General features: G+C 48.2%; 4 protein-coding genes across 5 annotated transcripts; all 4 read right to left on the bottom strand.

Annotated features, from left to right (window-relative positions):
* Positions 1–505: 505 nt before the first annotated feature.
* LOC130041896 (granzyme B-like) lies at positions 506–2,816 on the bottom strand. Its single transcript, XM_056134176.1, has 5 exons — positions 2,736–2,816; positions 2,214–2,367; positions 1,636–1,771; positions 1,204–1,464; positions 506–694 (listed from the first exon to the last, which is right to left on the bottom strand). Exons 1-5 carry the CDS (start codon positions 2,788–2,790, stop codon positions 551–553), a joined length of 750 nt encoding a protein of 249 aa, XP_055990151.1. The 5' UTR covers positions 2,791–2,816; the 3' UTR covers positions 506–550.
* Positions 2,817–5,603: 2,787 nt separating this feature from the next.
* On the bottom strand, positions 5,604–10,776 carry LOC130041931 (granzyme-like protein 1). The gene is made up of 5 exons (XM_056134226.1): positions 10,722–10,776; positions 10,199–10,352; positions 9,621–9,756; positions 9,189–9,449; positions 5,604–5,747 (listed from the first exon to the last, which is right to left on the bottom strand). The coding sequence occupies exons 1-5, from the start codon at positions 10,774–10,776 to the stop codon at positions 5,604–5,606; spliced, it is 750 nt and encodes a 249-aa protein (XP_055990201.1).
* Positions 10,777–13,799: 3,023 nt separating this feature from the next.
* Positions 13,800–16,596, bottom strand: LOC130041587 (granzyme B-like). Of its 2 annotated transcripts, none has more exons than XM_056133852.1 (5): positions 16,501–16,596; positions 15,438–15,591; positions 14,863–14,998; positions 14,431–14,688; positions 13,800–13,951 (listed from the first exon to the last, which is right to left on the bottom strand). In XM_056133852.1, exons 1-5 carry the CDS (start codon positions 16,553–16,555, stop codon positions 13,808–13,810), a joined length of 747 nt encoding a protein of 248 aa, XP_055989827.1. In that variant the 5' UTR covers positions 16,556–16,596; the 3' UTR covers positions 13,800–13,807. The 2 variants fall into 2 exon arrangements, with proteins under 2 accessions (XP_055989827.1, XP_055989828.1); XM_056133853.1 differs by having other exon boundaries at positions 13,800–13,985; positions 14,636–14,688.
* Positions 16,597–20,664: 4,068 nt separating this feature from the next.
* On the bottom strand, positions 20,665–23,425 carry LOC130041588 (granzyme B-like). Its single transcript, XM_056133854.1, has 5 exons — positions 23,371–23,425; positions 22,325–22,478; positions 21,740–21,875; positions 21,307–21,567; positions 20,665–20,808 (listed from the first exon to the last, which is right to left on the bottom strand). Exons 1-5 carry the CDS (start codon positions 23,423–23,425, stop codon positions 20,665–20,667), a joined length of 750 nt encoding a protein of 249 aa, XP_055989829.1.
* Between the last annotated feature and the right edge of the window lie 1,756 nt (positions 23,426–25,181).

Raw genomic sequence — 25,181 nt, 5'->3', positions numbered from 1 at the left:
TTGTGACTTGCTCAGTGAGTAGGGTTTGCAGCTGGTTGGGGAGTGCAAAAGCCCCGTCCCTCCTGCAGCGCTGGGGACACAAAGTATCTGTGCTGGTGCTGGATGGAGATGGAGACTCCTGAGTCCAGCCCCACTGCAGAGAGGGACCTTCCACCTCAGAGACTGAGCCTGAGGGGCCAGCAGGAGGCTAAGCCTAGAGAGGAGTTTTATCCAGAGGGACAGGCAGAGGGGTCAGGAGTGACAGGGCCCAGGAAACCCGAGCAGCTTCTTTTTTTGCAAACAACAGGGGAGGCAGAGAGGTCTCCCCCCTGAGCTACAGGCTGGAGTCCATGCTTCCTCTTCGTGGGTCAGGCTGTCCTGGCAGAGGGACAGAGGAGCCAGAGATGGGTGGGCAGGGACTGTGGGACCCCTCTGGTCTCCTAACAACAGAGCTATGTCTGTGAATGAGGGTCACTCATGAGCCACAGTTTCACATTGCTAATGACGTTTATTGAGTGGGAGTCCCACCACAAGTGATGCTGGAGTGCAGAGGAGGCATCAGAAGCTACAGTTACATCTTTCTCAGGGTGTCCTTTATCCAGGGCATGAAACTGGAGATTCTGGTGTAAACCCGGGGTGAAGATCCATTCCCCCATCCATAGGAGACGATGCCCTGGGCCACGTTCTTGCACACGAGGGGACCCCCGGAGTCTCCCTGTGGGTTGAGAAAGGACTGAGCTTGTTTGCTGCTGCCCCAGGCCCCTCTTAGTTGAGGGAGACTTATGAGCCCCAGGTGGACAGAGGCAGGGCATGTTGGGGCCCAGATGTTGTGAGTTGGCTCTGGACATTTCGGGACCCCAAAACACAGATAGCTGTTCCATGCCCACAGGGACATAGTTGTGTCCTACTGGGCCTAAGAACAGACTATGGATAGCTCTCAGAGGGTTCATCAGACACTTCTGAAGCCAGATCTGAGTGTCCTTAATGGGTGCTAGGGACACCCCAGCCTGTGCCCAGAGTTTGGGGTCCTTCATGGAGGGCCCCAAGTGCTGCCCCCACGGATTCGGAGGCTGGCAGAGACCCAATTCCTCTTCAGTAGGTCCCCCCTCAGTGGGAAACACCCCTGACAGGAAAGTTAGGGGACCCCGCACAATTTGGTACTGGTCCTCTGCACCTCCTAATCATCCTGGCCCCAAGGTCAAGCTCTGCATTATCCAGTCTCACCTTAAATGTGGCATTTTCTGTCTTGGGATCCCCCACACACAGCTGAGTGTCAGGTTTGTAGTAGCGTTTAAACGTAGATTCACACTCCTTATCTGCCTGCACCTCCAGCTCCACCTCCTGCAGCTTCTCAGCAAACATTCCGTTCGGCCACATCTTCCCCCAGCCAGCGGCACTGCACATCTCGCCTGGCCGCAGCTTGTTCCTGGACTGAGGGAGTTTGAGGGGCTTCACGTCCTTAGTGATTTTGGCATTACTCTTGAGCTGTGGCAATATAGAGAGGGTCCTGTTCAGTCCATGCCCCTAACCTGGGCACCCATATGGGGTGTTGTGTCTTCCTTTCCCACAGAGGCCTGGGGACAGTTCAGGAACCAGAATGGGGGCAGAGAAGAAGAAGGGAATGAACCCTAGTGAGTAGAGCATCTGCTTCCTCACCTTCAGCAACATGATGTCATTAGAGTAGTATTTTTTATCGTAGTTGGGGTGAGGGATGGCTTTGCCTACGGGGATCACCTGCTGACTCTCCTCCTTCTGTAGGATGTTGTGGGCGCCCAGGGTCACATTGATCATGCTGCAGAGAAAACCCAGAGGGAGGTGGAAACTCAGAGTTAGAACCCAGATGCCCTCAAGGGCAGGTGGCAAAAGGTGTGTAGGTAAGGGCAGCTCTAGGGACTCTGACAGGCTGGAAATAAACTGAGTCTTATGCTTCTCATAGCTGAGGGAGTTTTCTGGAGCTAAAGGTCCCTGCTCCATGGTTCCCAGTGGGGAGTGCCCCAGGAAGGGAGGTGAAGTGGCATCGTGTGTCTGTGGGTGGTAATGTGCAGACACCTTTTAGGCAGAGGAGGATTCCCACAGCCTTTGAACCAGCCCATCCCTCTCCCCAGGAACCTGCCCTCCTCCCCCATGAGGACTCTCCTGGCTCACTTATTTTGGGCTTGGGAGTATCTGAAGAGATGTAGGGGTCCCCAGTCATGGTCTCCTGGGGAGTGCGTTGTGGCTGTGTCTCTCCTCACCTGCCATTACAGTGAGCGGCTGTCATCACCACGTTCTTTTGGATCAGGAAACCACCACATCGGGCTCGTTTATAAGATTCTTCATGAAAATACTGCAGATATGCCATGTAGGGCCTGGAGTGGGGCTTGGCCTCGTGTCCCCCGATGATCTCCCCTAAGAAATGTCAGCTGTGAGCGTGCACCCCCTCAGTACCCCTGCTGACTTCACTGAAGGCTCAGGGCTGCTGCGTGACCCACTATTGGTAGGTTTTGTGGGGGGAGTTTCTTCTTCCTTTTCTTGTCCCCCCAAGGGAAGAGCAGCAGCTCAGCCTGTGAATCCATTTCCACACCAACTGACAGGCACTCTATCTGCCCCACGGACCGGGAGCTCCTGAACAACTGTTCCCTTGAGTACTTCCCACAGTTTCTGTTTCTGTGATGTTCAAGTAGAAACCTCTTTCTAGTCAGAGAGTAAGAAAAGGGTTCAGGTGAGGTCAGCGCATTAACCAGGAATCAGGCTCAGAGTGTGGGAGGGTCACTCACCTGCCTCAGTTCTGGGAGACAGTGCAGTGCTCAGCAGGACAAAGAGCAGGAGCATTGTCCCAAGAAGGCTCTGTAGTGGCAGCTGTGGTGGCTCCTCTGGACCTCTATTGGCTGTGAGAAGAAGAAGGGCATCAGCAGACCTCTGGGGTCCAAGTTTCTTTCTGGTTTGGCGTGTGTCCTGTGAGAAGATTTTCTACAAAAGGATCCTCCCTCATACTATGCCTCTGCTGATGACGTTTTCTGGTTGCTGGGTGAGAATCATGTGATCACTATACTTGTGGTCACAGTTGAAATCTAGGGTTGACCATTTATTGCAGCCCAGAACAGAAACCAAGCTAAGTGTGAGGTGGGGACTGTGGCATGCATAATTGTCTAGTGCAGCCCCAGAACAGCACCTTCACTCTTTCATGTTCATGCTGCTAAGTATATCAGGATATGTCTTTGGCAGATGTGTTTAGGCTCTTCCCTGTGCTAAGATCAAACAGATCAAACATACTGAACCATTTTTCTTCCCTTTGAAAGCTGGTGGAGGAGGTAGAAGCCTCAGTGACCGGAGTGCAGAATGGAAGGGCCGTGGGAAGGATGAAGCCGGTATGAGAGAGAGTGGCTCCAGGGACTCAACCTGGACAACAACTCAAGCACTATCGTGACTCCTTTTCTCACAAATTCTCAGAAGTGTATTAAAGTGAATGTGTTAGATTCCTTGGATGCAACCATGAGAAACAAACATCCCCCATCCAAACACCCCCCCATCACTTCTCATTAAGAAATAGATGTACAGTTGATGCTAGTAATACCCCCAGGTTTGACCAATTGAATTTTACCTGCTCACATGCCAAAGCACCATTCAGCAAATGCACTCCAGTTACAATATGTAGCTCTCTGACCATATGACTTAATTCAAAGATATATTTTGGAAAATTTTATAAACACTCTATCCCCAATAATAAATGATAAAAGGGTAAAAATGTGTTGAAAGAGACAGAAATGATCTTTCATGTCAATGTTTTCATCAAAATTTCAATACTTGACATTTATTGGAAAATTAGTAAACCACTCTGGACCTAAAGTTGCATCTCTCTCTTCAGCTCTTTCGTTGGTTGAGTTTGGAACCATCCAATCCACAGGGTTGGATGGCGTCTCCTGAAGGAATTTCTGTTTTTTTTTTAAATTTCTGTTTTCTAAACTCCTGACCCTTGTGAGGTAAGGAACTATGAGCGCCACCACCAAGCGTTGTTCTTTTATCCTCTATACTTTGTCCACTATGCCTGACTGATTAATGCTGCTGAGTCAAGTTTCAAGCTTTAGACTCACAGTACTTTACATTATTTTTCTGAGGAAAATAAAGTGTCACTCTACATTATTCTAGTACAAATGTCTTTATCAGATGCAATTTTCTTATGAACTATGTACCTTTGTGATTTGCTCAGTGAGTAGGGTTTGCAGCTGGTTGGGGAGTGCAAAACCCCTGTCCCTTCTACAGCGCTGGGGCACAGAGCATCTGTGCTGGTTCTGGATGGAGATGGAGACTCCTGAGTCCAGCCCCACTGCAGAGAGGGACCTTCCACCTCAGAGACTGAGCCTGAGGGGCCAGCAGGAGGCTAAGCTTAGAGAGGAGTTTTATCCAGAGGGATAGGCAGAGGGGTCAGGAGTGACAGGCCTCAGGGGACCTGAACAGCTTCTTTTTTATTTATTTATTTTTTTAGTTCATAAATATGAAATATTTTATTAGTCCACAAAATTATGAACCATTAATGATGAACTACTTATTATTTTAAAGAAAAATTCAAAGGGATGTCATACTTATCTTATTAATTTGCCCCCAAATTAATAAGGATAGTAACTGTTTCTTTAAGGAGATGTAGGACTCCAGGTGGTAAGAAGTCATCTTTATTACATTAGAAAGCTCTTGACCACAGTTGCCAGTCTGTCAACTCACTGGGTTTGGGAGGAGGCTGTTGGAGCAGCAGCGTTGGGGGCGAAGAGGAAGAGGCTCAGGTCTGCTCTTGTCCCAGGGTCTGAGAGGACGCCTGGGGCTTTGCAGGGCGAAAGCCAAGTCCTGGATTTGGATGCTGGTGGGCTGACTGACCTGGGTTGGGGAGGAGACTGGCGGAGCAGCGTTGGGGGCCAGCTTCTTTTTTTAAAAATTCAGAATGTTAAGTTTATTTTATTATTATTATTATTAATCACTGTGAGATACAGTCATAAAGTTTTCCTGTTTGAGTTTCTGTCGTACAATGATTGATCACCAACCTTCCACCAGTGCACATCTTCTACTACCAAGAACCCCACTACCCCCCATCCACCCCTACTCCTGCCTCTATGGCAGAAAATCTCCCCCATATTCTCTATTTTTTTCTTTTTTTGGGGGGTCACACTCAGCAATGCTCAGGTGTTACTCCTGGCTCTGAACTCAGGAATTACTCCTGGTGGTGCTTGGGGGACCATATGGGATGCTGGAAGTTGAACCCGGGTTGGCTGCATGCAAGGCAAATGCCATGCCTGCTGTGTTATCACTCCGGCCCCTCCCTCATACTCTCTTTTGTATTGCTTGTTAAGAATAGCATATGACCCTGTGCTGAGCAGCTTCTTTTCTTGAAAACAACCGAGAGGCAGAGAGTTCCCCCTGAGCAGTAGGCTAGAGTCCATGCTTCCTCCTTGTGGGACAGTCTGTTCTGGTGGAGGAACAGAGGAGACAGTGATGCATGGGCAGGGACTGTGGGACCCCTTTGGTCTTCTAACAACAAAACTATGTCTGTAAATGAGTGTCACGCATGAGGCACAGTTTCACATTGCTAATGACGTTTATTGAGTGGGAGCCCCAGCGCAGGTGATGCTGGAGTTCAGAGAAGGCATCAGAAGCTGCGGTTATATCTTTCTCAGGGTGTCCTTTATCCAGGGCATGAAACTGGAGATTCTGGTGTAAATCTGCGGTGGCAATCCAGTTTTCTTACCGTAGGAGACGATGCCCTGGGCCACGTTCTTGCATACGAGGGGACCCCCGGAGTCTCCCTGTGGGTTGAGGAAGGACTGAGTCTGTTTGCTGCTGCTCCAGGCCCCTCTCATTGGAGGCCCCAGGTCGGCACAGGCAGGGTGTGTTGGGGCCCAGATGTTGTAAGTTGGCTCTGGACATTTTGGGACCCCAAAACATAGGTAGCTCGAGTTTATCCACTGCTTCTCGAACCCAGGACTTGGATTTCTCCCTGCAAGCCCCCCAGGCGTCCTCTCAGACCTTGGGAGACAAAGCAGCTCTGAGCCTTTGCCTCATCTTTTTCATTCCCCAAGCTGAGCTGGTCTTCTCCCCCACCCAGTCTTTACTCCCCCCGCCCCCAACTACAGCAGCTTCCTGTTGGGGTGTGGCCGCTTTAAAAGTGGGCATGGCCGGGTATCCTAGAGGAAAGGGCAGTTCAGATAGAGAAGGGAGCACCAAATAAAGGATGTTTGGAGGATCCTCCCAGGAGGGGAGATGCATGTCGAAAGTAGACTATGGACTGAACATGTTTGCCACTCAATGCCTCTTTTGCAGACCACAACACCCAAATGGAGAGAGAGAACACAGGGGATTGCCCTGCCACAGAGACAGGGGGGATGGGGGGATGGGGGGTGGGAGGGATATTATCCATGGTGGTGGAAAATGGGCACTGGTGGAGGGATGGGTATCTGATCATTGTATAATTGAAACCAAAGCACAAAAAATTGTAAATCTACAACTTAAAAAAAAAAATCTCAACCCCCCCCCAAAAAAAAGTGGGCATGGCTTCTGTAGAAGTGGGCGTGGCCTAATTTTTGGTGGGCCAACACTCACGTGGCAGCAAGTAGTTAACTCATACCAAGAAATCTAGTCCCCCACACCTACACACCAACATGAAAAAACAATGTAGATCCCCACCACAAGGGGAGGACGATGAAAAGAGTCCAGAAGCCTCTGTAGGTGCTGCTCACCTAAGGGACCTCTTTGACAAAGAATTCAGATATGAAGTCATGAAGATGTTCAATGAACTCAATGAAACAGTCAGACAGATATTCAGTAAATTGAAGGAGGATATGAAAGAAACAATGGATCGGGCAATAGAAAAAATACAGGAAGAAATGAGAGCAAAAATTGGAAAGCTACACACAGAAATGTCACGAATTAAAGATTCCGTAGATGAACTGAAAAACTCAGTATGTGCCCTCAAAAGTAGAATGACCACAGCTGAGGAAAGAATCAGTGAGCTGGAAGATCAGCTCCACCAAGTCAACAGGCAACAACAAACAGTGACAAGGGACCTCAAAATAGCTCTAGAGAGAATCAGAGTCCTAGGAGACAATTCCAAGAGAAACAACATTAGAACCATTGGACTACCAGAAGCTCTGGGAAACAATCCCAATGAAAAAGCCATGGTTGAACAAATCATCGCTGAAAAATTCCCAGAGCTTGACAATGCAGCCATTCAGATTCAAGGAGTCTGAAGGGTGCCAGCTAAAAGAGACCCTAACAAAAACACTCCAAGACATATCATAGTTAGAATGATTGATGCTACCGATAGAGACATAATACTGCAAGCAGCAAGGGCAAAGAAGGAAATCACATACAAAGGAGCACCCCTTAGATTCACAGCAGATCTATCAGAGGAAACCCTCCAAGCCCGAAGGCAGTGGCGAGATATACTGAAAAAACTCACTGAAATGAATACTGCACCAAGAATACTCTAGTGAGATAAACTCTCACTCAAAATTGAAGGAATGCTACACTATTTTTCTAGATAAACAGCAGCTCAGGAGCTTCATAGACTCAAAACCAAACCAAAACAAGGGCTAAAGGGGCTACTATAAGACAAGACAAACCCTACGACAACAACACACCCTTACAAAAAGATGACACAAAACCCCATAATCTCTCTCAATGTCAATGGTCTAAATTCACCATTTAAGTAACACAGAGTGGCAAAATGGATTCAGAGACAGAACCCAACATTCTGCTTCCTACAAGAAACTCATCTCAACAGTCAGCAAACACAGACTCAAAGTGAAAGGATGGAAAACAATCCTACAAGCAAACAGCTCCTTCAAAAAAGTAGTATGGGGTGGCCATACTAGTATCCGACAACATTAATTTCACCTTGAAAAAGATTAGAAGGAACAGTGAAAACTATTTTCTCTTCATCAAGGGATACTTACAACAGGAAGAAATCACACTCTTAAATGTATATGCACCGTTTGAGGGAACAGCTAAATACTTAAAACAACTGCTAACAGATTTTAAGGAAGACATTGCTAGCAACACAATAGTAGTTGGAGACTTCAACATCTCTTTATCACCAATTAGAAATTGAGCTCCCATTTGACCCAGCAATACCACTCCTGGGAATATATCCCAGAGACGCAAAAAAGTATAGTCGAAGTGACATCTGCACTTGTTTGTTCATTGCAGAACTCTTTACAATAGCCAGAATCTGGAAAAAACCTGAGAGCCCGAGAACAGATGACTGGTTAAAGAAACTTTGGTACATTTACACAATGGAGTACTAAGTAGCGTTTAGAAAAGATGAAGTCATGAAATTTACATACAAGTGGTACTACATGGAAAGTATCATGTTAAGCAAAAAGAGAGGGATAGACATAGAAAGATTGCATTCATCTGGGGAACATAAAGTAACAAAATAGGAGACAACACCCAAGAGTGGCTGAGATTAGTACCAGGAATTTTGCTCCATGGCTTAGAGGACAGCCACACATGCTAGGGGAAAAAGGAGCTCAGATAGAGAAGGGAGCACCAAATAAAGGGTGTTGGGAGGATCCTCCCAGGATGAGAGAAGCATGCTGAAAGTAGACTATAGACCAAACATGATTGCCACTCAATGGCTCTTTTGCAAACCACAACACCCAAAAGGAGAGAGAGAACAAAAGGAAGTGCCCTGCCACAGAGGCAGGGTGGCATGGGGGAGGAAGGTGGGGGGGAGGGATACTGGGATCCATGGTGGTGGGAAATGGGCACTGGTGGAGGGATGGGTATTTGATCATTGTATAATTGAAACCCAAGTACAAAAAGTTGTAAGTCTATAACTGTACCTCATGGTGTCTCATTAATAAAAATTAAAAAATTAAAAAAAAATAGGTAGCTCATCCGGGTCCACAAAGACATAGTTGTGTCCTACTGGGCCTAAGAACAGACTATGGATAGCACTCAGAGGGTTCATCAGACACTTCTGAAGCCAGATCTGAGTGTCCTTAATGGGTGCTAGGGACACCCCAGCCTGTGCCCAGAGTTTGGGGTCCTTCATGGAGGGCCCCAAGTGCTGCCCCCACGGATTCGGAGGCTGGCAGAGACCCAATTCCTCTTCAGTAGGTCCCCCCTCAGTGGGAAACACCCCTGACAGGAAAGTTAGGGGACCCCGCACAATTTGGTACTGGTCCTCTGCACCTCCTAATCATCCTGGCCCCAAGGTCAAGCTCTGCATTATCCAGTCTCACCTTAAATGTGGCATTTTCTGTCTTGGGATCCCCCACACACAGCTGAGTGTCAGGTTTGTAGCACTGTTTAAATGTAGATTCACACTTCTCATCTGCCTGCACCTCCAGCTCCACCTCCTGCAGCTTCTCAGCAAATCTTCCCTTCGGCCACATCCTCCCCCAGCCAGCTGCACTGCACATCTTGCCTGGCCTCGGCTTGTTCCTGGATTGAGGAAGTTTGAGGGGCTTCACGTCCTTAGTGATTTTGGCATTACTCTTGAGCTGTGGTGATATAGAGAGGGTCCTGTTCAGTCCATGCCCCTAACCTGGGCACCCATATGGGGTGTCGTGTCTTCCTTTCCCACAGAGGCCTGGGGACAGTTCAGGAACCAGAATGGGGGCAGAGAAGAAGAAGGGAATGAACCCTAGTGAGTAGAGCATCTGCTTCCTCACCTTCAGCAACATGATGTCGTTAGAGTAGTATTTTTTATTGTAGTTGGGGTGAAGGATGGCTTTGTCTACGGGGATCACCTGCTGACTCTCCTCCTTCTGTAGGATGTTGTGGGCACCCAGGGTCACATTGATCATGCTGCAGAGAAAACCCAGAGGGAGGTGGAAACTCAGAGTAAGAACCCAGATGCCCTCAAGGGCAGGTGGCAAAAGGTGTGTAGGTAAGGGCAGCTCTAGGGACTCTGACAGGCTGGAAATAAACTGAGTCTTATGCTTCTCACAGCTGAGGGAGTTTTCTGGAGCTAAAGGTCCCTGCTCCATGGTTCCCAGTGGGGAGTGCCCCAGGAAGGGAGGTGAAGTGGCATCGTGTGTCTGTGGGTGGTAATGTGCAGACACCTTTTAGGCAGAGGAGGATTCCCACAGCTTTTGAACCAGCCCATCCCTCTCCCCAGGAACCTGCCCTCCTCCCCCATGAGGACTCTCCTGGCTCAATTATTTTGGGCTTGGGAGTGTCTGAAGAGATGAAGGGGTCCCCAGTCATGGTCTCCTGGGGAGTGCGTTGTGGCTGTGTCTCTCCTCACCTGCCATTACAGTGAGCGGCCGTCATCACCACGTTCTTTCGGATCAAGAAACCACCACATCGGGCTCGTTTATAAGATTCTTCATGAAAATACTGCAGATATGCCATGTAGGGTCGGGAGTGGGGCTTGGCCTCGTGTCCCCCGATGATCTCCCCTGAGGAATGTCAGCTGTGAGCGTGCAAACCTCAGTGCCTCTGTTGTCTTCACTGAAGACTCAGGGCTGCTGTGTGACCTGCTGTTGGTAGGCTCTCGGGGCTGGGTGGGGAAAACTCATGTTCCCGTCCCCCCAAGGGAAGAGCAGCAGCTCAGCCTGTGAATCCATTTCCACACCAACTGACAGGCACTCTATCTGCCGCAGGGACCGGGAGCTCCTGAACAACTGTTCCCCTGAGTACTCCCCACAGTCTCTGTTTCTGTGATGTTCAAATAGAAACCTCTTTCTAGTCAGAGAGTAAGAAAAGGGTTCAGGTGAGGTCAGCGCATTAACCAGGAATCAGGCTCAGAGTGTGGGAGGGTCACTCACCTGCCTCAGTTCTGGGAGACAGTGCGGTGCTCAGCAGGACAAAGAGCAGGAGCATTGTCCCAAGAAGGCTCTGTAGTGGCAGCTGCGGTGGCTCCTCTGTGATCTTTGTTGACTGTGAGAAGAAGAAGGGCATCAGCAGACCTCTGGGGTCCCAGTTTCTTTTTGGTTTGGTGTGTGTCATGCTAGAATAGTGTGTACAAAATGCTCCTCTCTCATCCTGTGCCTCTGCTGATGACGTTTTCTGGTTGCTGGTTGAGAATCACGTGGTCACTATACTTGTGGTTACAGTTGAAATCTAGGGTTAAGCCTGTTCTCCCTGGCAGCTCGGTGGCCGCCATCTTTCAGAGGCCAACGGACTGTGAGGTAGGGGCCCACAGTGACGAGACACGCGTGGCCTCACAGGATGGAGGTGTAGCCGGCTTTTCTTCCCCCGCCCCAAGGAGACCCCACAGAGTTGCTGCCCACGAACAACCCGTCTGGCTATTGATCAAGCTGCTTAACAACCATGATTCCAGAGACTCAGAAACAAATCTCGGAACCCAGTGGCTTTGGGCAGAAATCCCTCCAGATTTAATGATTAAAATTTCAGAATTCCAGAATCTGGCCTTTCAATATCATATGGAGTGATAGCACAGCGGTAGGGTGTTTGCATTGTGTGCAGCCACCCGGCTGAGCCGGGTTCGATTCCTTCACCTCTCTCAGAGAGTCTGGCAAGCTACCGAGAGTATCTCGCCCGCAAGGCAAAGCCTGGCAAGCTACCCGTGACGTATTCAATATGCCACACACAGTAACAACAAATGTCATGATGGAGATTAAGCATGTTAAGCATGGTTGTTACTGGGCCCAACGGGAGGACCGTGACTGCTATTCATCATCAGCAATAGAAAACAAATTGTCTAATGTTGCATTTTTGGCAGATCTGAGTGTTGGGGTAAAATCCCAAATAATAATGGTAGGTCTGGCGTTGAAATATTTAATGTAATCAAAGTGGAACGGGAGTAATGTGGAAATCATCTGCCACACAGGTAGGGGGAGAGTATGGGATGGGGTGTATACTGGGGTTTTTGGTGGTGGAAAATGTACACTGGTGAAGGGATGGGTGTTTCATCATTGTGTGACCGAGACTTAAACCCAAAACCTTTGTAGCTGCTCTCACGGTGATTCAATAAATAAATTTATGAAAAAAAAAGAAGAAATCTAGGGTTAACCATTTATTCCAAGCCCAGAACAGAAACCGAGCTAAGTGTGAGGAGGGACTGTGTCATGCATAATTGTCTAGTGAAACCCCAGAACAGAGTCTTCACTCTTTCATGTTCTTGCTGTTAAGTATATCAGGCAGTGTATTTTTTTTTTTAAATTTTATTGAATCACCGTGAGATAGTTACAAGCTTTCATGTTTGGGTTGCAATCACACAGTGATCAAACACCCATCCCTCCACCAGTGCACATTACCCATTACCAATATCCCCGGTATACTACCCCCTTCCCACCCTCTCTCTGCCTCCATGGAAGACATGATTTCCCATAATCTCTCTCTACTTTTGGGCATAATGATTTGCAGTACAGACCCTGAGAGGTTATCATGTTTGGTCCTTTATCTACTTTCCAGGCAGTGTCTTTGGCAGATGTGTTTAGGCTCTTCCCTGTGCTAAGATCAAACACACTGAATACATTATTCTTCCCTTTGAAAGCTGGTGGAGGAGGCAGGAGCCTCAGTGACCAGAGTGCAGAATGGAAGTGCCATGGGAAGGATGCAGCCCTATGAGAGAAAGTGGCCCCAGGGACTCAACCTGGACAGCAACTCAAACATTATTGTGACCCCTTTCTCACAAATTCTAAGAATTGTATTAAAGTGCTATATTAAAGTAAATGTGTTAGATTCCTTGGATGCAACCACGAGAAACAAACATCCCCCATCCAAACACCCCCATCACTTCTCATTAAGAAATAGATGTACAGTTGATGCTAGTAATATCCCCAGGTTTGACCAATTGAATTTTACCTGCTCACATGCCAAAGCACCATTCAGCAAAGCAATACCATGAACCAAATGCACACTAGTTACAATGTGTAGCTGTCTGACCATGTGACTTAATCCAAGGATACATTTTGGAAAATTTTATAAACACTCTATCCCCATCAAAATTTCAATACTTGACATTTATTGGAAAATTAGTAAACCACTCTGGACCTAAAGTTGCATCTCTCTCTTCAGCTCTTTTGTTGGTTGAGTTTGGAACCATCCAATCCACAGGGTTGGATGGTGTCTCCTGAAGGAATTTCTGTTTTTTTTTTTTAATTTCTGTTTTCTAAACTCCTGACCCTTGTGAGGTAAGGAACTATGAGCGCCACCACCAAGCGTTGTTCTTTTATCCTCTATACTTTGTCCACTATGCCTGACTGATTAATGCTGATGAGTCAAGTTTCAAGCTTTAGACTCACAGTACTTTACATTATTTCTCTGAGGAAAATAAAGTGTCACTCTACATTATTCTAGTACAAATGTCTTTATCAGATGCAATTTTCTTATGAACTATGTACCTTTGTGACTTGCTCAGTGAGTAGGGTTTGCAGCTGGTTGGGGAGTGCAAAACCCCTGTCCCTTCTATAGCACTGGGGCACAGAGCATCTGTGCTGGTGCTGGATGGAGATGGAGACTCCTGAGTCCAGCCCCACTGCAGAGAGGGTCCTTCCACCTCAGAGACTGAGCCTGAGGGGCCAGCAGGAGGCTAAGCCTAGAGAGGAGTTTTATCCAGAGGGACAGACAGAGGGGTCAGGAGTGACAGGCCCCAGGGAACCTGAGCAGCTTCTTTTGTTGCAAACAACAGAGGATGCTGAGGCCTCCTGAGCCTCAGGGTAGAGTCCATGCTTCCTCCTTGTGGGCCAGTCTGTCCTGGCAGAGGGACAGAGGGGACAGAGATGGGTAGGCAGGGACTGTGAGACCCTTCTGGTTTCCTAACAACGAAGCTATGTCTGTGAATGAGGGTCACTCATGAGCCACAGTTTCACATTGCTAAAGACATTTATTGAGTGGAAGCCCCACCCCGAGTGATGCTGGAGTGCAGAGGAGGCATCAGAAGCTGCGGTTATATCTTTCTCAGGGTGTTCTTTATCCAGGGCATGAAACTGGAGATTCTGGTGTAGACCCGGGGTGAAGATCCATCGTTCTTTCCATAGTGAACGATGCCCTGGGCCACGTCCTTGCACACGAGGGGACCCCCGGAGTCTCCCTGTGGGTTGAGAAAGGACTGAGCTTGTTTGCTGCTGCTCCAGGCCCCTTTCAGTGGAGGGAGCCTTGTGAACCCCAGGTGGGCAGAGGCAGGGCATGCTGGAGCCCAGCCAACCTGGGGATGACCCTGAACATTTCGAGGTTCCTCATCCCCAGGGACATGGCACATGTCTCGTTGGACCTGGGAGCCGGCTGTGGGTAACACTCAGGAGATCCAGCAGAAAGTAGTGGAGCCAGTTTTCAGTGTCCTTAATATGCGATTAGGGACACCCCAGGCTGTGCCACAGTGTGGGAGTCTCCCTGGTAGACCCTATGTTCTGGGCCCTTGAATTTGGACACCCAGCCCCTCTCCAGTAGGTTTCCCCTCAGTGGGAAACACCCCTGACTGGAAAGTTAGGGGTCCCCAATACCTGATACTCGTCCTCTGCTTCTTTGCCAACAACCTGCCTCCAGGTTCAAGCTCGAACTATCCATTCTCACCTTAAATGTAGCCTTTCTTGTCTTGGGATCCCCCGCACACAGCTGAGTTTTAGGATTGTAATGTATAAACCGGGATTCACACTCCTCATCTGCCTGCAGCTTCAGTTCCACTTCCTGGAGACTGTCAGGAAAAGTTTCGCTGAGCGCCACCTGACCCCAACCGGCTGCACTGCACACTTGGCCTGGCCACAGCTTGTTCCTGGACCCAGGAAGTTTGAGGAGCTTCACGTACTTATTCATCTTGGCGTTATGCTTCAGCTGTGGGGAGTCGAGAGAGGGTCCTGCTCAGCCTGTGCCCACTGGCCTGACACCCGCCCGGGGTTGTGCTGTTTCCTTTCCTACCGAGCCCTGGGGACAGGTCTGGAGCTGGAACGGAGCAGGGAGGAAGCAGGTCTAAGGGGACCCAGGTGAGCAGAGCCTCTGTTTCCTTACCTTCAGCAACATGATGTCATTAGAGAAGGTTTTGGCATTGTATTTCGGGTGGGGGATGGCTTTGCTCACAGGGATATCCTGCTGACTCCTCTCTTTCTGCTTCACATTGTGGGCGCCCAGAGTCACATTGATCGTGCTGTGGAGAGAACCCAGAGGGAGGCGGAATCTCAGGGAAGAGCCCAGCTTCCCTGAAGTGGGCAGGTGCTGGGTGGGGTGCAAGTCAGGGTAGTTCCAAGGACTTGATAGACTGGGAGTGAATAGGGATCTGTGCTTCTCACAACGAAGGGCTTTTTCTGGAGCTAAAATTTCTTTCCCATGGTTCCCAATGGTGTGTGTCCCAAGGACGAAGGGTGAGATGGCATTGTTTGTGGGTAGTAACGCGCGAACACCTTGTAGGCAGAGGAGAATTCCAACAGCCTTCGCATCAACCTATCCCTGTCCCCAGGAACTTGCCCGCCTCTCCTCATAGGACTTCCTGGCTCACTGTCTTTAGAGCTGGGGACTGTCTGGGCAGAAGCAGGTCTCCCCACCCAGGGCTCCCAGGGGCGTGTGGCTGTGGCTGTATCTCTCCTCACCTGCCATGACAGTGAGCGGCCGTCAGCACCACGTCCTCTCGGATCAGGAATCCACCACAATGTTGTGGTGGATAAGATTTCTCATAAATGTACTCCAGATAGGCCATGTAGGGTCGGGAGTGGGGCTTGGCCTCGTGTCCCCCGATGATCTCCCCTGAGGAATGTCAGCTGTGAGCGTGCACCCCCTTCAATGCCCCTGCTGACTTCACTAAAGGCTCAGGGCTGCTGTGTGACCTGCTGTTGGTAGGTTTCGGGGGGCTTCCTGTTCCCGTCCCCCAAAGGCAAGAGCAGCAGCTCAGCTCATGAGTCCATTCCCACACCAAACAACAAGCAGTGTGTCTGTCTCAGGAACAGGGGGATCCTGACAACTGTTCCCCTGAGTGGTTCCCACAGTTCCTGTTTCTGTGATGTCCAGCAGAACCTTTCTCATTGGAGAGCAAGGTTATGGGTTGAGTGGGATCAGTGTATTAACCACAGCAATCTACAGTGGGTGTTCTTTCAGTGGGGGTACATGTGGGAATGACCCCGGTGGGGCTGTAAAGGAGGGTTGGAGGTTCCAGTGCGGGTGAGAACCGGGAAGCTGAGAGGGTTGGGTCTGTCAGACAGAGGCTCCTCCTGAGAAAGAAGTGTCTGCTGAGTGCCTGGGAAAAAAAGAGGGACTGTGGGGCTTTGGGAGGGAGCAGGGCAGAGGCAAACCCTTGGAGACAGCAATGCCATGCACTGTGGGGTCAGCTCTGTCAGACCATTGCTGAAAAGGGATTCTTTTCCCTCACAGGGGAACAGGTGTCCTCTTCTTCAGTCTCCCCCACCCAGGACACCCAAGGTCTGTTCTAGAGATAGAAGTGGGATCAGGAAGGTTATACCTACTGTCTCTTCTCATATGAGCCTCCTATCATTTTTTTTGTGGGTTTCATCCCACATTAGGCTGAGAGGTTTGTTGTAGGCTGAGATGGGCGTTCAGAATGTCCAGCTGAAAGTGCCACAGGCTGGTGCAAAGGTACAAGACTACCACCAGTGCATGAGTCAAGTTCAAAGTGTCAGGCAGAGGGGGAGAGTCACTTACCTGCCTCTGCTCTGGGGGACAGTGCAAAGCTCAGCAGGACAAGGAACAGGAGCATCTTTCCAGGAAGGCACGGTAGGTAGCAGCTGCTGGGACTCCTCTGTGATCTCTGTTGGTTGTGAGAGAGGAAAGGCATGTAACTGAGCTCGGAGGGTCCCAGTTTCTTTCTGGTTTGTGGTGCTTTATACTAGAAGATATTCTCCGAAAGAACCCCTCCCCCACCTCCTGTGCCTCTGCTAATGACATTTTCTGGTTGCTGGGTGAGAATCATGCGGTCACTATTACTGGGGTCACAGACGATGACTCAGGGCACACCATTTGTTCCAACCCAGAAAAGAAACCCAGGTAAGTCTGAGGTGGGACTGTGGCATGTGTTATTGTTTAGTGTGGCCCTCCGAACAGAACCTTCACTCTTTCATCTTTTTTATTTTTTTTCTTTTTGGGTCACACTCGGAGATGCACAGGGGTTACTCCTGGCTCTGCACTCAGGAATTACTTCTGGCGGTGCTCGGGGGACCATATGAGATGCTGGGAATCGAACCCAAGTTGACCGCATGCAAGGCAAACGCTTTAACTGCTGTGCTATCGCTCCTGCCCTTCACTCTTTCATCTTTATGCTGCCAAGTGCATCAGGCAATATCTTTGGCAGATGTGTTTAGGCTCTTGCTGGTACTGATCAAACACACAGAAGACATGTTCTTTCCCTTAACAGCTGGTAGAAGGGGCAGAAACCTCAGTAACCAGAGTGCAGGATGAAGGGCCATGGGAGGGATGCAGCTGAAATGAGAGAGAGTGACTCCAGGGACTCAAGCTAGATAGCTACTCATCATCTACCATGACTTTCTTTCTCACAAGTTCTAACAATTTTTATTAAACTAACTGTGCTGAGAGAGACAGAAATAATCTCTCAGATCAATGTTTTTTTTAAAATTTTTATTAGTGAAACATCATGAGGTACAGTTGTAGAGTTACAAATTTTTGTGCTTGGATTTCAATTATACAATGTCAGATCAATGTTTTTTAATCCAAATTCCACATTGGACTTTTATTAGAAAATTAGCAGATGAGAAAAATTTGTAAAATTAGTAAAACCACTCTGGACCTGAAGTTGCAGTCTCTGACTTTATTTATTTATTTTTGATAGCTACAGAGTTTCTTTTATTTATTTTTTGGTTATATTTATTTATTGAATCACTGTGGGAAAAGTTACAAAGCTTTCAAGACTAAGTCTCAGTCATACAATGATCAAACCTTTTTCCCTTCACCAGTACTTATTTTTCACCACCAAGAACCCCAACATAACCTCCTCCTACCCCTCCCAATGCGTGTGAGGCAGATGATTTCTACTTAACTCTCTCTCTACTTTGATTACATTCATTATTTTGACAAAAGATGCACCATTATTGTTTAAATTTCCACCCAACAATCAGAACTGCTGAAAAGGCATTGTGAAATAATTTGTTTTCTATAGCTGGTTATGAGAACCATATGATGTTGCACGGCCACGATAGTCGCGATTTTGGATTTCTGATATTTTACTAGGTAAGTCTGGAGGAATTTCTGCCAAGAGCCAGATAATTATGAGATTGGTTTCTGTGCATCTGGTGTTATGGCTGTGCGGGAAAGCTGCTCCTTGGGGGCAACTTGTGACCTCAGTAGGGTGTGAAGGATGAGTCAGTTCATACCTGGCTTTCCAATAAGCTCTGAGGCAGCAGCTACCTTGCTGCCAGGGGGTTGGGGGTGGGGGAAGGGCGGAAAGGAGCAACACCCTTTCCCTCCCGGGGAGGCATGGCACTGTAGTTTTTTTTTTTTTTTAATTTTTATTAGTGAAACACCATGAGGTACAATTGTAGATTCACAAACTTTTGTGCTTGGGTTTCAATGTTTAATGCATAGTCCATTCACTTTTCTGCTGCCGGGCTCTGGATTAAGTCCTTTTGCCTCTGGAGCCATGGCCTTGCTGGGGAGCCACTCATGGGGGGCAACTCGTGAGCTTGGTAAGGGCGTGAAGCTGCAGTCTCTGACTTTAGCTGCAGTTTTTCCTTTTTTGTTGGTTGAGCTTTGAATCATCCAATCTACCTGGACCCAGACTGGGGAGGGTGTTTCCTAAAGAAAATTTTGATTCTTTTTTCATTTTTCATTTTTATTTATTTATTTTGTTTTTTGGGTCACACACAGCAGTGCACAGGGGTTACTGCTGGCTCTACACTCAGGAATTACTCCTGGCGGTGCTGGGGAACCATATGGGATGCTGGGAATCGAACCCGGGTAGGTTGTGTGCAAGGCAAACACCCTACGCACCAGTCCCTTATTTTTATTTTTTATTGAATCACCATGAGATACACAGTTACAAGGCTGTTCATGATCAGGTTTCAGTCATACTATATTTCAATCAATACCCATGCCTCCACCAGTGAACATTTCCCACCACCAATGAACCTTGTTTCCCTCCCCCACCTCACTCAGCCTTTCTCAATAACAGGGTCTCTCTCTCCTTCTTTCTCTCTCTCTCCCCCCCCCTCCCATTTTGGGCATTATCGTTTGCAATACAGGTACTGAGAGGTTATCATGTTTGTTCCTTTACCTATTTTCAGCACTCAGTTCTTATCCAGAGCTATCATTTACTACTCTCTTTGTCATAGTGGTCCCTTCTCTATCCCAACTGCCTTCTCCCTCAGCACTTGAGGCAGGCTTCCAACTGTAGACCAACACTACTGGCCCTTGTTTCTACTGTCCTTGGGTATTAGTCTCATATTATGTTTTTTTATACCACACAATGAGTGCAATCATTCTATGTCTGTCCCTCTCTTTCTGACTCATTTCACTCAACATGAAACTCTATGTTTATCCATTTATAAGTGAGGAAATTCTGATTCTTGAATTCCTGGCCCTTATGAGGAGAGGAAGTGAGTAGTGAGTGCCACCACCACCGAGGGGTCCCCTTTTGCATCCTCTATGCTTCGTTTATTAAGTATGCCTGACTGATTAGTGCTGGTGAGTCAAGTTTCTATTATTATTATTATTATTATTTCTTTCTTTTTGGGTCATACCCGGCGATGCACAAGGGTTACTCTTGGCTCCTGCTATCAGGAAATACTCCTGGTGGTGCTCAGGGAAACATATGGGATGCTGAGAATCAAACCCGGGTCGGCCTCATGCAAGGCAATTGCCCTACCTGCTAGCCCCAAGTTTCTATCTTTAGATGTACAGTACTTTACATTATTTCTCTGTGGAAAATAAAATATCACTAAACATAATTCTAGAACAACAGCTATTATGCGTGCAATTTCCTTATGAACTATATTTCTTTGTGAACTTGTTCAGTGAGTAGGATTTGCAACTGGTTGGTGCAAAACCTCTGTTCCTCCTGAAGCCCTGGGGCCACAGAGCATCTGTGATGGTACTGGATGGAAACTTCTAAGTCCAGCCCCTCTACAGAGAGGGACCTTCCACCTCAGAGACTGAATCCAAGGGGACAGCAGGAGGCTCAGCCAAGAGACTAGCTTTATCCAGAGGGACAAGCTGAGAGGGCAGGAGTGACAGGGCCTAGTGGATCTGAACAGCTGTGAGGCCGGGTGAGTTTCCTTTGTGTCAAATGACAGGAGAGGCATAGAGGTCCCCCTGAGCCGCAGGCCAGGGTCTATGCTTCCTTATTGTGGATCAGTCTGTCCTGGAAGAGGGATAAAGGAGACAGTAGCTATTGGGTAGGAGCTGGGGGACCTCTCTGGCCTCCTAAGAATAGAACTTTGCCTGTGATTGAGACAAAGTTTTGTCACTCATGAGCCATAGTTTCATGTCATTAAAGACATTTTTATGTGTTATTTATCTTTTAAAATTTTTAATTTTATTGAATCATCATGAGATACATTTACAGACTTACCGACTTTCATGATTGCGTTTCAGTCAAACAGTGTTCAAGTACCCATCCTTCCACCAGTGCCCATTCTCCACCCTCAATGTGCCCAGTGTCCCTCCCTCCCATCTACCCAGCTTCTGCCTCTGTGACAGGCACAATCCCTCTTACTCTCTCTGTCCTTTTGGATGTTATGGTTTTCAATACAGGTAACAAGAAGCCATCATGTTTGGTCCATAGTAAGGACATTTATTGAGCAGGGACACCTCACCCGGTGATGATGGACATAGTGGAGGCATCATCAGAAGCTGTGGTTACATCTTTCTCAGAGTGTTCTTTATCCAGGGCATGAAACTGGAGATTTTGGTGTAGGCCCGGGGTGAAGACCCATCACTCTTTCCATAGGAGACGATGCCCTGGGCCACATGCTTGCACACGAGGGGACCCCCAGAGTCTCCCTGTGGAAGTGAGGGAATGACTGAGCCTGTTTGCTCCCGCTCCAGGCCCCTCTCAGTGGAAGGAGCCTTATGAGCCCTGGGAGAGCAGAGGCAGGGCAAACTGGGGCCCAACTGCTGGTGGTTGGCTCTGGTCATTTCTGGATTTCTCACCGTAGGTAGTTGTTACCTGTCCCCAGGACATAGTTTGTGGCCTGTTTGTCCTGAGAAAGGGCTGTGGGTAACACTTAGAGGGTCCATCAGACACTGGTGGAACCAGCTCTGACTGTCCTTAATGGGTGATTCGGGACACCCCAGGCTGTATCCAGAGTCTGGGGTCCTCCCTGGGAGACTCTGAATATTTACCACAAGGCTGTGGAGGCTGGCAGAGACCCAGCTTCTCCCCAGTAGGTGCCCCCTCACTGGGGAACACCTCTGAGAGTGAGAGTCCCCACTGCCTGGTTTTCTGCACCTCCCAATCAGCCTAGCCCCAAGATCAAGCTCTGCATTCTCCAGTCTCACCTTAAATGTGGCCTTTTTTATCTTGGGATCCCCCACGCACAGCTGAGTGTCGGCGCTGTAATGATTTTTAAACTTGGTTTCACACTCCTCATCTGCCTGCACCTTCAGCTCCACCTCCTGCAGCTTCTCAGGAAACCTTCCCCAGGTGGCCATCTTCCCCCAGCCAGGGGCAATGCACACCTGGCCTGGCTGCAGCTTGTTCCTGGGCCCAGGCAGTGTGAGGGGCTTCACATCCTTAGTCATCTTGGCGTTTCTCTTCAGCTATGGGAAAGTGAGAGCGGGTCCTGCTCAGCCTGTGTCCCCTGGCCTGAACCCCCCCATGGGGTGCCTTGTCTTCCTTTCCCAAAGAGGCCTGGGGACAGGGAAGAAGAATGGGAGCAGGGAGGACGCAGCTCTGAGTGGACGCAGGTGAACAGAACACCTGCCTCCTCACCTTCAGCAACATGATGTCGTTAGAGTAGTTCTTAGTATTGTAGTTGGGGTGAGGGATGGCTTTTCTCACGGGGATCACCTGCTGACTCTCCTCCTTCTCTTTGATGTTGTGGGCGCCCAGGGTCACATTGATCATGCTGCAGAGAGAACCCAGAGGGAGGTGGAAGCTCAGGGAAGAACTCAGCTGCTGAAGGACAGGTGACAGGTAGGGTGCAGGTAAGGGAAAATCTAGGGACTTTGGCGGGCTGGGAAATGAATGGGGACCATGATTCTCACAGCTGAGGAAGGTGTTAGGAGCTAAAAATTCCTGATGACCCATGGTTCCCAGTAGGGAGTGCCCTGAGGAAGATAGGTGAAGTGACATTGTCTGAAGGTCGTTTGCGCGGTCACTGTGTAGGCAAAACAGGATTCAGTTTCTGCTATAACCTGTTATAGCAGTTTCCCTGTTCCCAGGAAACTGTCCCCCTTCCCTACTTTAGGACTCTCCTGGCTCACTGTCCCTGGATCTGGGGAGTGTCTGGGCAGAAGCAGAGGTCCCCATCCAGGGTCCCCTGGGGAGTGCAGATGTGGCTGTGTGTCTCCTCACCTGCCATAACAGTGAGCGGCCGTCAGCACCACGTTCTTTCGGATCAGGAAGCCTCCACACCGGTTTGGATTATAAGATTTCTCATCAAAGTACACCAGATAGGCCATGTAGGGTCTGGAGTGGGGCTTGGCCTCGTGTCCCCCGATGATCTCCCCTGAGGAATGTCAGCTGTGAGCGTGCAACCCTCAATGCCCCTGCTGACTTCACTGAAGGCTGAGGGCTGCTGTGTGACCTGCTGTTGGGGGTTTTGGGGTGGGGGCTTCACATTCCTTTCTCCCAAAAGGGAAGAGCAGCAGCTCAGTCAATGAGTCCATTTCCACACAGAAGGCAGAGGGAGCCTGTCTCTTCGGACCTGGGGCTCCTGACAATTGTTTCCCTGAGTAGTTCCCACAGTTCCCATTTCTGTGATTTCCAGAAGGAAACTTTTTCTAGTCAGAGAGTAAGATCAGAGATTGAGTTATGTCAGCACATTAACCAGGGCAACCCACAGTTTGTGCTCTGTCAGTGGGGCTGTGAGGAGAGTTGGAGGGGCCAATGCGGGTGGGAATTGGGAAGCTGAGAGGGTTGAGTCTCTCAGACAGTGACTGAGAAGGAAGGATCTGCTGATGGCTGCAAAGTGAGAGGGACTGAGGGGCCTTGAGAGGGAGCCAGGCAGAAGTCTATCTGTGAGGACAGCAATGCCACCCACTGTGCGACCCACTGTTGGCTGTGTGACCATTGCTGAAAGGGGGTCCCTTCTACCCTCACATGGGAGCAGGTGCCCCCTGCCCCCTGCGGGTAGTTAGCATTTCCTCTTCTCCATTCTCTTCACCTCCTAGGCACCTCAAGGTTGTAATGGTGCTGAGAGGGATGTGTCCACCAACTCAGATCAGACTCCCATCATTTTTATAACTTTTTATCCACCATCAGCTCTCGGGTCTAATGTGGGCTGGAGTAAGTGTTCAGGTTCCAGTAGACACTGGATAGGAAGGTTTAGAGGGCCTGTATCTAAACCATAGTCAGCAGGTGAAGCTTAGAATCTCGCTCAGGTAGGGGGTGTCACTCACCTGCCTCTGCCCTGGGGGACAGTGCAAAGTTCAGCAGGACAAGGAGCAGGAGCATCTTCCCAAGAAGGCCCAGTAGGTAGCAGCTGCTGGGGCTCCTCCGTGGTCCCTGTTGTCTGTGAGAAGAGGAAGGGCACGTAGCTGAACTTAGTCTGAATTCTTTTCTGGTTTGTGGTGCTTCATGGCTAGAAGATTTTCTCCGAAAGCTCTCCCACCCTCTGCATCTCTGCCGATGACGTTTTCTGGTTGCTGTGTGAGAATCATGCTGTCACTATCGCTGTGGTCACAGCTGATGACTCAGGGCAGACATTTGTTCCAACCCAGAACAGAAACCCAGGTAAGTCTGAGGTGGGACTGTGGCATGTGTTATTGTTTAGTGCAGCCCCAGAACAGAACCTTCACTCTTTCATCTTTATGCTGCCAAGTGCATCAAGCAGTATCTTTGGCAGATGTGTTTAGGCTCTTGCTGGTACTGATCAAACACACTGAAGACATGTTCTTTCCCTTGATAGCTGGTAGAAGAGGCAGAAACCTCAGTAACCAGAGTGCAAGATGGAAGGACTATGGAAGAGACACAACTGACAAGGAGAGTGACCCCATGCATTCAACCCGGACAGGAACTCATGCACTGTCATGACTTCCTTTCTCACAAATTCTAACAATTGTTATAAACTGAATGTGTTGAGAGAGACAGAACTCATCATTCATGTCAATGTTCTTATCAGAATTCCAGTGTAGACTTTTTTTGAAAATTAGTAAACCACTTTGAACTTAAAGTTGTACTCTTTGTCTGCAGATGTTGTTTCTTTTCCTTTGTTGGTTGAGCTTGGTACCATCAAAGCCACATGGACCAAGATTGAAGAGGTATTTTCTGAAGGAAATTCTGATTCTTAAACTCCTGAAACTTTTGAGGTAAGGAAGTATGAGTGACACCACCATCAAGGGTTGTTCTTCTCTCATCCTCTAGAATAAGCCACATTTCTGATTCAACCATCAGCAGATCGTAGGCTCCCATTTGTTAAACCTACTATGGTGATAATGATGTGAAGGAACATTGCTTCTAACTTGTTCAGGACCATGTTATTCTAAGAGCGACTAAGTATGTCTGACTGGTTAATTCTGGTGATTCAAGTTTCCACCCTCACACTGTGTACTTTACATTATTATTTTTATGAGGACAATAAAGTAAAACTACACATCATTCTTGTACAAAATTCATATTGGGTGAAATTTATTTATCAATTATCTACCTTTTCGAACTTACTCAGTAAGCTGACATTTAAAAAAGAAAATTACCTTTCTGATTACCTTGTTGAGAAATGTTCACTCAAATTTTAGGAGAGTTGAAAGCAAAAATGTGACTCATTTGCCCTTTCTCACAGATGCTTTCCATAATAGATATGTTTTCAATTCCTGGGGTCATATTATATGGGCAATATTATTTTTTAAAATCCTTAACCCTGTCTTTAGCATTTCCCCTATGGTCTTAAAAGCATGAGTCTAGGAACTCTCCTAAAGGGAGTGCTGGAGTTAGGTTGGTAAGTTTGTGATTCAAAGAAGTGTGAGCAGGTGGGTGGTGGAATGAAAAGATGGCAGTGTTTCTTTGATAAGACCCCTAGGAATGTTTTCTAAGATGGATTTTTTTTTTGCAAGAGCCTCATCTCACCATAGTTGCTTTTTACACTTTTGTTATGCGTATATTTATAAGGTCTTTTAAGTATTATTACTGTTTATTGAAAGGGTTGCATTGGTATTTGCATCAAGCTGATTTTTGTTTTCTACAAACACACTATCTCACAGCGGGTAGGGCGTTC

This window comes from Sorex fumeus, unplaced genomic scaffold, assembly GCF_029834395.1.
Source record: "Sorex fumeus unplaced genomic scaffold, SorFum_2.1 ptg000098l, whole genome shotgun sequence".
In the NCBI taxonomy this organism is placed as follows: domain Eukaryota; kingdom Metazoa; phylum Chordata; class Mammalia; order Eulipotyphla; family Soricidae; genus Sorex; species Sorex fumeus.
The sequence above is the reverse complement of the archived record's forward strand: the minus strand, read 5'-3'. Positions and strand labels throughout refer to the sequence as shown.

Coding starts and splice junctions, on each gene's coding strand:
- LOC130041896 (XM_056134176.1), bottom strand. CDS start 2,790: ATGCTCCTGCTCTTTGTCCTGCTGAGCACTGCACTGTCTCCCAGAACT. Junction 2,368..2,735: donor GTCTCCCAGAACTGAGGCAG/GTGAGTGACCCT, acceptor GACATTTCTTAG/GGGAGATCATCGGGGGACAC. Junction 1,465..1,635: donor ATGACATCATGTTGCTGAAG/GTGAGGAAGCAG, acceptor ATATTGCCACAG/CTCAAGAGTAATGCCAAAAT.
- LOC130041931 (XM_056134226.1), bottom strand. CDS start 10,776: ATGCTCCTGCTCTTTGTCCTGCTGAGCACCGCACTGTCTCCCAGAACT. Junction 10,353..10,721: donor GTCTCCCAGAACTGAGGCAG/GTGAGTGACCCT, acceptor GACATTCCTCAG/GGGAGATCATCGGGGGACAC. Junction 9,757..10,198: donor GCCGCTCACTGTAATGGCAG/GTGAGGAGAGAC, acceptor TTTTCTCTGCAG/CATGATCAATGTGACCCTGG.
- LOC130041587 (XM_056133852.1), bottom strand. CDS start 16,555: ATGCTCCTGTTCCTTGTCCTGCTGAGCTTTGCACTGTCCCCCAGAGCA. Junction 14,999..15,437: donor GCCGCTCACTGTCATGGCAG/GTGAGGAGAGAT, acceptor TTCTCTCCACAG/CACGATCAATGTGACTCTGG. Junction 14,689..14,862: donor ATGACATCATGTTGCTGAAG/GTAAGGAAACAG, acceptor GACTCCCCACAG/CTGAAGCATAACGCCAAGAT.
- LOC130041588 (XM_056133854.1), bottom strand. CDS start 23,425: ATGCTCCTGCTCCTTGTCCTGCTGAACTTTGCACTGTCCCCCAGGGCA. Junction 21,876..22,324: donor GCCGCTCACTGTTATGGCAG/GTGAGGAGACAC, acceptor TTCTCTCTGCAG/CATGATCAATGTGACCCTGG. Junction 21,568..21,739: donor ACGACATCATGTTGCTGAAG/GTGAGGAGGCAG, acceptor ACTTTCCCATAG/CTGAAGAGAAACGCCAAGAT.